The following is an 11,870-nucleotide window of genomic DNA, read 5'->3' as shown; positions in this document are numbered from 1 at the left end:
CAGAAGTCATCTGAGAATTTAACTCAAAACAAACAGGACGTTTTTTTCCTAATGACATGCACAGATGAATTGTTCACCACAAAACTAGCAATGTGAGCTAACAAAATCATATAATTAGTTTTAATTTCATTTGTACTTAAAAAAACACATTATAATTTGCCTTAACAATAAAAAAAATCCTGTAGGGGGGGTAAGGGGAGCATTAAAATGTACGTGTGGAAGTGTTAAGGTGAAGGTCAAAGTGATACAAGTCAGTTTGAGAATCAAGTGGATTTCATGTCAAAACAATAAATGTCAGCTGTGTTTGATCATTTCTTTTCATGTCTTTCATGATTTTTTTTTCCTGTGTCTTACAGGGTCGTAATTTAATTCCTGCCGCTCCTGGAAACTCCAGACTGAACTACACCGTGTTTATTGGAGAAACGCCATGTGTTCTGACACTCTCAGAGACGCAGCTGCTGTGCGAATGGCCAAACCTCACCGGCCAACACAAAGTCACGGTACGCACTCACTGACCAAACATCCAAATGTCCAAAAAAACACACCTCAGCGTCAGAAAGAAGCCCAAAACCATCTCAGTTAAAGGTCTTGAAAGGACACTCTTTATCCTGCCACAGCATGTCATCTGTTGTGATGGCTCTAAAAAAAAGTCAAATACTCAGAGAAGGAAAAATATTTACGGCAGTTTCAGGCATCTGTCATATACTTGCCGCAATATGTCACATCGAATTCAGGGAAACGCTCTGAAGTATATGTTTGTACAGTCGCTCTTTGGAAAATGCTGGTTTTAAAAATAGCCGTGTCTCCTTGCGTTGTCGTCCTCGTGCTGGACTGAGAGGAGATGCAGACACAGCTGTGCTCCTGTCCCATGAACACTGACCTACTTATGGGCCGCCCTTGGTGCATTGGATCCCGTCTGGCAGCTCTCTCTTTCAGTGTGTGTGATTTGAGTATCTTTTGGCCTGTGTGTGTTCGTCACACAGCTGTGTGTTCACCGCCGCGACCCCTGTTACAGAGAGTCTCTCTAGGAAATTTTGCATGACCGGGATCTTTGACCTCATGCTTTCCCAGGGGTCTGTGCAGTTTCGCAGACAGCACACAATGCCTGCGGTGCGGTGCAAACGGTCACGTCATGTCTGCACTGCAGTTGGCTTGTAGTTCAGTTATAAATGTTTATATTAGCGCCATTTTCCCAAAGTGTTTTACTGTAAATCTGCAGCCCGCTCTACACAAAAGAAATATAATTAGTGCTATAAGTGCTATTAATAATAATAATAATAATAATAATAATAATAATAATAATATTGTTATTATTGTTGTTGTTGCTGTTAATAATAATAATAATAATAATAATAATAATAATAATAATAATAATTATTATTATTATTATTATTATTATTATTATTATTATAACGTTATTATTGTTGTTAATAATAATAATAGTAGTAATAATGATAATAATAATAATAATAATAATAATAATAATAATAATAATGTTATTATTGTCTTTGTTGTTGTTAATAATAACAATAATAATAATAATACTATTGTTATTAGTATTGTTGTTGTTGTTGTTAATAATAATAATAGTAGTAATAATTGTAGTAATAATGATAATAATAATAATAATAATAATAATAATAATAATAATAATAATAATAATAATAATAATAATAATAATAATAATAATAATGTTATTATTGTCTTTGTTGTTGTTAATAATAACAATAATAATAATAATGAAAAAAATGTTATTATTGTAGTTGTTGTTGTTGTTAATAATAATAATAATAATAATAATAATAATAATAATAATAATAATAATAATAATAATAATAATAATGGTATTATTATTGATGTTATTATTATTATTATTATTGTTATTATTATTATTATTATTATAAACATTTTATTTTATACAATAACCAAATAGCTATCTCAGATGTGACAGACTTTCTAAGGGCTTGTTTGCTTTGAGTCAATTTGCAATCACACAAAAGACATTAGCAACTGTTAAACAAGCCCTTGCAAAACTTGCAAAAACAACAAAATAGCAACATTCCGGCGACCAGTCACAAGGTCCTATCTTGTTGAGTTTTAATGGGCCAAACACCCTTATTTTCTGAAAAGAAAAAAATTAGCTTATTATCTTTTGCATCATGTTGGTGTAAAACTGTGTACAAACACTTTTACAGTTAAAACGAACACCCCGACACCTTTGTGGATTGATTTTTGCAGAAACGAGGCCTGTGTAAACAATCACACGGTTCCTTGTTAAATGTTCTATTTTGGAGAAACAAGCTTGAAATGATCCAGTAATAATGGGACATTTTGAGCTGAATGGGTTTTCAATCTCCTAGCTTGTCTCACAAATGTGATTGGCTCATGAAGTTTTAATTTGGGACTTGTGCAGAGCTGCTGTTGCTTTCGTGCTGCAAAAAAACAAAAGTTGATCTTCACAAATGAATTGCCTCAACAAATTGATGAATGCTAATGGCAGCTAATTGCAGCTCTCATACCAGTGAGTCAAGTCTCCGGTCCCTGTGTTTCAGATTCGGGCAGGAGGGTTTGAATATTCCCCTGGGACGCTGCAGATCTACTCTGACAGCCTCCTGACGCTGCCCGCCATTATTGGCATTGGAGGCGGTGGAGGTTTACTGCTGCTGGTCATCATCGCTGTGCTCATCGCCTACAAGCGCAAGTCTCGGGACGCCGACCGGACGCTCAAACGCCTTCAGCTGCAGATGGACAACCTGGAGTCCAGAGTCGCCCTCGAGTGCAAAGAAGGTGAGCTTTTGGTTATTTGTAAGTCGGGTCTCATCTGTGGCTTGCAGCTATATAACTATAAACAAAAATTATGTAATTATTTATAAATTAATAAGTACAAAAAAAACAAAAAGAAAAACTAAAGGTAAAAACAATAATTATGTATAGATGGAATTATATATAGATTTATACCCCTAGCACTTCCATTAATTCCTTTACAAAAGATACACCTTGGCTTGTCTTGTAATTTGCTGATATAATAGTAGTTGTTCCTAACAAATGAATACTATTGTAACACATAAAAGCTTTTGCCCTCTATCTGTTCCTAATTAATCATTTAAGAGCAGCGTTTTATGTAAATGACACTTCCTGTCATATATGTCAACATCAGAGCAAGTGAATTTCATACATGATGTAAGTGAAACCTGCGGGACCTGCCATCAAGCTCCACATTAACATGTTTTTTTTCTTGTCTTGTCACCATGGTGACACCATTCCTGTTGTTAGAATATCCTGGCAACCGTTTGGTTTGTGGTCTGTGCTGGCATGACATTTCATCTCGCATGGATGCAAGTTAAATATAATAGTACAATAAATTATAATAATAAAATAAAATCAAATAAAAAACAATTTTGGATAGAACAAGGACTGAATGAGGATACATGCACACAGACTTTTAATTTCAGCCAGCCGCAGCACTTCCAGTCTTTCCATTATAAAATTGCCACGTTTAAGGTTTGATTTCTTTAAAACTCAGTGATCTTCACTGCCTGATAGATGTACGATATAAAGTGGGTCTCAGACCAAACAAGAAGCTCTGTATTAAATTCCATTTCCCCCTCCATGTCTTTTTTAATATATCCTGATGGCGCTATAGTGGTTACACAGTCTTTTATCTCATTTTACGCTTGAACAACTAAATAAATGCTTAAGTCTATTTAACTGAATGAATTGTAATTTCATTACAACATCGTTGCTGTAAAAGGAACCTTATGAAATATAAAATAGTCACATTAAGCTTTCACCGGAAGTTTATCATTGGCTGAAAACCACTAGCTGTGCATATACCCCATGAAGATAGAAAATTGAGAAGTGATTCAATAATTTATAGATTATCGGAACAAAAATAGATTTAAAAAAAATACAATTTTATATCAAATTAAATCAATTTTTGTATACATGGATAGATGAAAGTAAAAAAATAATTATTCATTTTTAATAATGGAGTGATGGATGAATTGATGGATAAATAAAACAAATCAAAAAGTTGAAAGATATAGTACAGTAGATGATGTTGAATGATGTATATATATATGTATATATTTTGACTTCAACTGTATATAAATATATACATATACATACATATATATATATATATATATATATATATATATATATATATATATATATATATATATATATATATATATATATATATATATATATATATATGTATATATATATATATATATATATGTATGTATATATATGTATGTATATATATGTATATATATGTATATATATATATATATATATATATATGTATATGTATGTATATGTATATATGTATATACAGTTGAAGTCAGAATTATTAGCCCCTCTGTTTATTTTTTGCCCCAATTTCTGTTTAACAGAGTGAAGATTTTTTCAACACACTTCTAAACATAATATTTTTAATAACTCATCTCTAATAACTGATTTATTTTATCTTTGCCATGATGACAGTAAATAATATTTCACTAGATATTTTTCAAGACACTTTTGTACAGCTTAAAGTGACATTTAAAGGCTTAACTAGGTTAATTAGGTTAACTAGGCAGGTAAGGGTAATTAGGCAAAGTTATTGTATAATGATGGTTTGTTCTGTAGACTATCGAAACAAAATATAGCTTAAAGGGGCTGATAATTTTTACCTTAAAATGGTTTCATAAAAATTTTTAAACTGCTTATACTCTAGCCAAAATAAAACAAATAAGACTTTCTCCAAAAGAAAAAACATTATCAGACATACTGTGAAAATTTCCTTGCTCTGTTAAACATCATTTAGGAAATATTTAAAAAATAAAAAAAATAAAAAGGGGGCTAATAATTCTTTCAACTGTATATATATAAATGCAATGATACAAATTAAATGATTAATAATAATAAAAAAAAAACTGATAAATTATGCTTAAAATAAATGAATTGATTAAATTGCATTAAACCTAGGGATGGCTGGATAAAGGAAATTAAATTATACTGTATATGTATGGGCGGAATTACAATAAAATAAATACATTAAACTAATAAATACGAAACAGTGATTAGCACAGACATCTCACAGCAAGAAAGCATTTCTGTGAGGACTTTGCATGTTCTCCCTGTGTTGCCGTGGGTTTCCTCCGGGTGCTCCGGTTTCCCCCACAGTCCAAAGGTATGCGATATAGGTGAATTAGAGAAAATAAAATGGCTGTAGTGTATGTGTGTGAATGAGTGTGTATGGGTGGTTCCCAGTACTGGGTTTCAGCTGGAAGGGCATCCACTGTTTAAAACATACAGTATGCTGGATGAGTTGGTAGTTCATTCCGCTGTGGCGACCCCTGATGGATAAAGGGATTAAGCCGAAAGGAAAATGAATGAATACATTTGAATAATGGATTGATAGATGAATTGATGGATAAATAAAAACAAATAAAACAAAAACAGTTTCAAGATGGATGTGTGGGTGATAGATAGAAGACAGAAAAAGCAATAAAATATAAAAAATGCAATTATTGTTTGTAAAAAGTAATAGATACATTCGTTTCAAATAAAAAATTAAATAATAATTCTAGATAAAAATATTAATCTAAGTAAAAAAAATACATTCAAATGATGGATGGATGGATGGATGGATGAATGGATGGATGGATGGATGGATGAATGGATGGATGGATGGATGGATAAAATAGTTATTATCAATCAATATGAAATCTGCAGGTCCTGCTTTCAAGCTCCACATTAGCATCTTTTGTTCTCTGGTCTCCATTGCGTGTCCTGGTAACAGGTAGGTGTTGGTGGGCTACACTGTTATGGCATTTGCTTTTTGCCCAGTTCCCCATCCTCTATAAAGGTCTGCAGTGCCACAGTCTGCCAGGCTCATCGAGATGCACTGGGTCTAATTGGCCATTATCTTAGCACTGTCGGCTCTCCTGGTCACAACCCTGTCAGGCGGATGAAACGTGGCGGCGTGGCTAAAGCTAGCTAACAAACACTGCTTTCCTGTGCAAAGGGGGAAGAGAGGCTGAATGGCAGAGAGAGGATGATGAAAGAAATGAGTGAAGGAAACGCTTGGCATTGATTAGCTGTCACGTTCTTTAAGCTGGATCCGCTCTGATTGGCGACCGACCGCCTTCATTAGCAGACAACCTGAACGGTTTGTTAGCGCCACGCCATTCAGGCTGTGCATCAATATTTTATTTGGATCATATGCGCTGACATTATTTACAACCTCTGCAAAATATTTATGACCTTAGCTTGGTTATTTCGGGCTCGGGCCGGGGATGGATTTGCTTGGTAATGACCTGAAGTTCTGGAACCGCTGCTTCTGTCCAAGCCAATGAGGTCAACAGGGTCAGGTAATGGGCTGGAGAAGAGTGAAGCTCAGCTGTCCAAAACTGACATATTTCACAAAATTATATACAATCGTTATATATACAGTTTTCTCCCCCAACAATCATTATGTGGGAACATTGGCATTTCTTAAAATATTGCTATTTTATGATATATAATGATAATAATAATAATAATAATAATAATAATAATATAATAATAATAATAATAATAATAATAATAATAATAACAATAATACGCCTCACAGCAAGAAGGTCGCTGGTTCGAGCCTCGGCTGGGTCAGACGGCGTTTCTGTGTGGAGTTTGCATGTTCTCCCTGCGTTCGCGTGGCTTTCCTCCGGGTGCTCCGATTTCCCCCACAGTCTAAAGACTTGCGGTATAGGTGAATTGGGTAGCCTAAATTCTCTATAGTGTACGTGTGTGTGTGTGAATAAGTGTGTATGTGTTTCCCAGTGATGGGTTGCAGCTGGAAGGGCTGCATATGTCCGCTGCATAAAACATATGCTGGATAAGTTGGCGGTTCATTCCGCTGTGGCGACCCCAGATTAATAAAGGGGACTAAGTCAAAAAGAAAATGAATGAATAAATGAATTAATAATAATGATAATAATAATATGAAATATTTATATATATAAAATGTTTATACACTACCTGACAATAGTCTTGTCGCCTATCCAAGTTTTATAAACAATAAGTAATAACTTGACTTCTAGTCCATCAATTGGTATCAGAAGTGGTTTATATGAAAGGCAAGGGCCTCTAGATTACGCTTATTTTACCAAAATAAAATAATTCCGGCTTCAACTGTATATATGTATGTATATATGCAAATAAATGTATAATAATTAATACATAGGATTAATGCAATATAATAATAATATGTAATAATTAAATTTGAGTCAAAATAAATCCTGATAACGTTTTAAGAAAGCTACTACTAGCAAACACAAATATGAAAATATTTTAGATATTATCTTTAACAGTTTCTTTTTAATTAGTTTTTTGTTCAACACAAGTCTAGATTTCACAGTGCGAAGAAAGGTTTTGGGGGGGGGAAAATTACGCTATTTTTAGATTTCAGGTTTAGATTATATACTTTTGTGCATAATAAAATGTCTCATAATCGAGATCTGATTTGCTTTGAGCCTTCCCTAACTGCGAATTAAAATGAGCTTTAAATAAAGTGCTTCATTGGGAAACGCATGAAAATGTGGTCAGTGGGAGCTTCTTGCAATAACACTCGCGTGTTGGGTAAACAGAAGCAATGCAAAGTCTGTCAATCTGTTTGTTTATTCGGTTTACGACTAATTTGGTTGTGCTATTGGAAAAGAGCGGGAGGGAAGAGACGTAAGAGACACACAAAGTTCACGGGAAAAGAAAGTCAATTAATTGCATGAGTGGGTAATTAATAAAGGAGCGGAGCTTTTCATGCATAATTTCCTCCAGCTGTTGTTCCTCCGCGTCGTCCGCTGGGAGACGAATAGCAAGAAGCTCCTACTCCAAGAAGATGCCGTTTCGTCTTAAAAATACTACACAAATATTATTCAAGATGAACTGTCCGACGGGATTTTCAGTCTCCCAATGAGGAAGAAAAAAAAAAGAGAGAGAGAGAAAATGTGACAGGCCTAAAGAGCTTTTAATTCAATGGTTCTTCCTCGTCAAAGTGCACTTGAAAGGCCTAACAAAGATTTCCAACATGAGGGATGGCCTTGTAATTCAATTTGGCTTCATTATTTGAAGAGGCGTGTGTCGGATTGTGAAGCGCAAAGGGGCATTACAGACAACCCCAATGCCAATTTCTAAAGGCTTCCTGCTGTAGTGGTCAAAACATTACTCCTCTCAGGAAGAAAACAGCAGCGGCAAGGCAAGGTCAGCTAGCAAAACATCTCCTTTAGTGCTGAAGCTGTTTGTCAAAACAAGTCGGAGAAGTTTCGTACGCCACCGATGGTGCGATTCTTTCAGAAATCGTTTGGTTTTGGTTGTGAAAGCACTCAGAGTGAAGCAATTCCAATTATGGTGATGTCCACAACATTTCTGGGCTAATGTAAAGCAGAGAGGTGAAGCTGATATCCCCACTGAGCGCCGCTGCTATCTAAACCAGCACTGGATTGCTCGCTAATTAGCCATTAGCTGTGCCTTTGTTTGTTTGTACTGCTGCTCTCTCTGATGGCTCAGTAAGCCTGTGCTCCAGGTAAATCACAGGTCTCTGGCTGATCCACACCAATGATGTCCTTATGTTATGTGGTCAAATATCCCAAATCACTCCCTTTACCCTCATTCTCTAGTCCCTACATTTGTCCAGTAATATAGTCCTCTTGAAAGAGTGAATAAAAACGAGTGAATGAATTTAAGCACTGAGTGTACTAAAGGAATGCTATTTTGTTTGATTAAATTCGTCATACGAAGTTGATTTGAAACTTTCGAATCTCTTAACACTTAGCGAGCTGCCTATTAGTAATGAAATACAGGCTGTTTCTCAATTCCACGAATGCAGAGAATGGACTAGTATTCAAAGTTACCTCGGAAGAACGATCTCGGGAGATCGCAAGAACGCAGAACATGTCCTTTGAGAAATGAGATGCTGCATTCTTCCTGATTGTCACATGACCCTTATGCATTTTAACGGAAAATAATTTAAATATTACAGCTTTTATACAATGATATATTGTTTTTATCCTTTTCATTATGTATAGCATGCACAAAAGCCTTTCAATATACTTTGAACAATACAAATAAAACAGATTTTAATATGAATTTTAGCAAATAATGCCCTAAATACCCTAAATGTTAACTTTAGCCATCTCATTTAGGGAAAGCTCTGAGATAAACAAGTTATATCTCTAAACTTTATTAATAAATCTATATAAAATGCTGCACTTCCCATCTCCCTTATTTAGCCACAATGACTTCTGGGACTTCTAGAGCGAGTACTGCACTCAAGTCTACATGTGCATGCATCCTCGATATCAGGAATGCATCAGGGTTCTGTCACGGGTTCTCTGTTCTTGCGGTCTTAAGTTTTTGAACTGAACTTTGGTGGTTGATGATGATGTTGACTATTCTCAAATGCATACAAGTAATGTAAGGGACCATTTACACTAAATTTTCAGCCCAAAACAGGAAACTTTTTATGCATACTGCCTATTGATTCACACAACTGTTATTGCGTCTGTGTAAATGCCCAGCCTGATCTTATGAGAAAACGTAAGTATTTTACGTTTTGTCAGTTTAGTGACTAATTCGTATGAGTTCAGTCGTATGAAAATGTACGATTTTAAAAAGGAGGCATGGCACCCAACCCCACCCCTAAACCCAATCGTCATTCGGTGATGAGCAAATTGTACTAAATTGTATAAATTAGATCCTATGAATTCATACAAATTAACCACTAAGTCAAAAAGTTACGAATTACTGTGAGATTGCATTGAAATGCCATACCTGTCAAAATTTGTTTCAGGAAAATTCCAGGAAACCAGGTGGTTGGGGGTGGGCTTGAGTATCAAAGTTGAGAACCGGGGGTGGTGTGTGGTGTCGAGTAGTGTGCGTACAGGTGTTAGAAACTGTACCATGGACCAGGTTCGGCGATTGTCCGTGATGGCAGTTGGAGATACTATACTAAATTTGATGACCGGGTGGAGTTGTTGGAGACTGTACCAAAAAGTGAGGACCGGAGAGAGACATAACAAAACGGGAGGGTGACGGGAGATGGGTGTGAAATATGGGAGAGTGTGTATACGTAGGTGTGTACATACAGGTATTAGTACACAGGTATTAGTAACTGTATCATGAACCGGTTTTCAGACGGCGATCAAAGATACTATACTAAAGTTTACGACCGAGTGGGGGTGTTGGAGACTGTATCAAAAAAGTGAGGACCAGAGGAAGACATAACAAAAAAGGAGGATGGCGGGAGATGGGTGTGAAATACGGGAGGCTGCGTACAGGTGTACACATAAAGGGGTTCCTACAGGTACTAGTAACTGTACCATGAACCGGTTTTCAGGACGGCAATCTGAGACACCTATACTAAATTTGACGACCAGGTGGGGGTGTTGGAGGCTGTACTAAAAAGGTGAGGACCCTGGGGGGAGACATAACAAAATATGAGAGTGACAGGAGATGTGTAAGAGGGTGTGAAATACGGGAGACTGTGTACAGGTGTGTACATATGGGGGTGCACACAGGTATTAGTTACTGTACCATGAACCGGTTTTCGGGCAGGCGACGGCAATCAGCAGAAATACTATACTAAAGTTGACAACTGGGTAGGGGTGTTGGAGACTGTACCAAAAAGGTGAGGACTGGTGGGAGACATAACAAAATGGCAGGGTGGCGGAAGATGGGTGTGGAATATGGGAGACTGCATACATGTGTGTACATATGGAGTGCATACAGGTAATAGTAACTGTACCATGATCCGGTTTTCGGGCAGTGACGTCAATTGGTGGAAATACTCTACTAAAGTTGACGACTGGGTGGTGGTGATGTGGGAGACTGTACCAAAAAGGTGAGGACTGGGGGGAGACATAACAAAATGGGAGGGTGGCGGCAGATGGCTGTGAAATACGGGAGACTCCCAGGAAAAACGGAAGTGTTGACTGGTATGGTAAATGCCTGAAAAAAGGATCTGTTATAACAGTGACATCATGCGCATGCATAATACGTGATAAGAAGGTGTAGATTAAAGTCTGTGTGAACTTGAAGTTGCTCAGACTTTTATTTTAGTATGTTGATGTACTTCCAACTGACTATTTGGCACCCATTGACTTCCAAAGTAATTATTTGTCCTACTATGGAAGTCGAAGGGCATCAGCAAAACAGCTTCTTCAAAATAGCTTATTTTGGGTTCAACAGAAGAAAAACACTCATTAAGGTTTAAAACCATTTGATGGAGCATAATTAATGAGTGAACTACATATATGAGTGAACTATCCCTTTAAACTGCTTTCAAGTTGTTATCTGAGAATCAAACCCACAATCTAGTTGTTAATAATTCCAGTTTTACTGTTCAAACCACAGGTAAAAATCATGTAACTCAAATGATTTTCTCCTCACAGCTTTTGCTGAACTCCAGACTGACATCCACGAACTGACCCAGGAGCTAGATGGAGCCGGTATCCCATTCCTGGACTACCGAACCTACGCCATGAGGGTGCTGTTTCCGGGCATCGAGGACCACCCGGTGCTCAAGGAGATGGAGGTACGGGTCAGTACATCGCCAACAGCATGGAAAAAAACCCCTAGAGCAGAACTAACAACACAATCCAAAATCCCCACTAATAACACCAGAAACAACAACATCAGGCACCTGACATACTGCTGAGATCATATAAAGCACAATAACGCTGTGATCAGCACACGTAATGTATATCGTAAATTCGGTCTTTTTGACATCCCTTGCTTTTGATAAATGGGGTCGCCGGCTCTATGGGGAGTGAAAAAACATCACCTTTTGAACCTGCAATTTGGAGTTCAATATGGTACAGATTGTGACCTCTCGTATTATAAAGCCA

The 11,870-nt window shown here is 36.5% G+C and overlaps 1 protein-coding gene across 1 annotated transcript in view; it reads left to right on the top strand.

The window, feature by feature from the left end:
* Positions 1-11,870, top strand: part of plxna1a (plexin A1a) — a 454,670-nt gene that overhangs the window by 382,988 nt on the left and 59,812 nt on the right. Inside the window, exons 19-21 of the mRNA XM_056449070.1 lie at positions 357-500; positions 2,553-2,787; positions 11,415-11,557. Of these exons, the coding sequence (XP_056305045.1) occupies positions 357-500; positions 2,553-2,787; positions 11,415-11,557 (522 nt within the window). The remainder of the gene's footprint in view (positions 1-356; positions 501-2,552; positions 2,788-11,414; positions 11,558-11,870) is intronic.

Source organism: Danio aesculapii, chromosome 23, assembly GCF_903798145.1.
Source record: "Danio aesculapii chromosome 23, fDanAes4.1, whole genome shotgun sequence".
NCBI classification, from domain to species: domain Eukaryota; kingdom Metazoa; phylum Chordata; class Actinopteri; order Cypriniformes; family Danionidae; genus Danio; species Danio aesculapii.
Note: the sequence above shows the minus strand (reverse complement) of the source record. Positions and strands in the feature narration are given on the sequence as shown.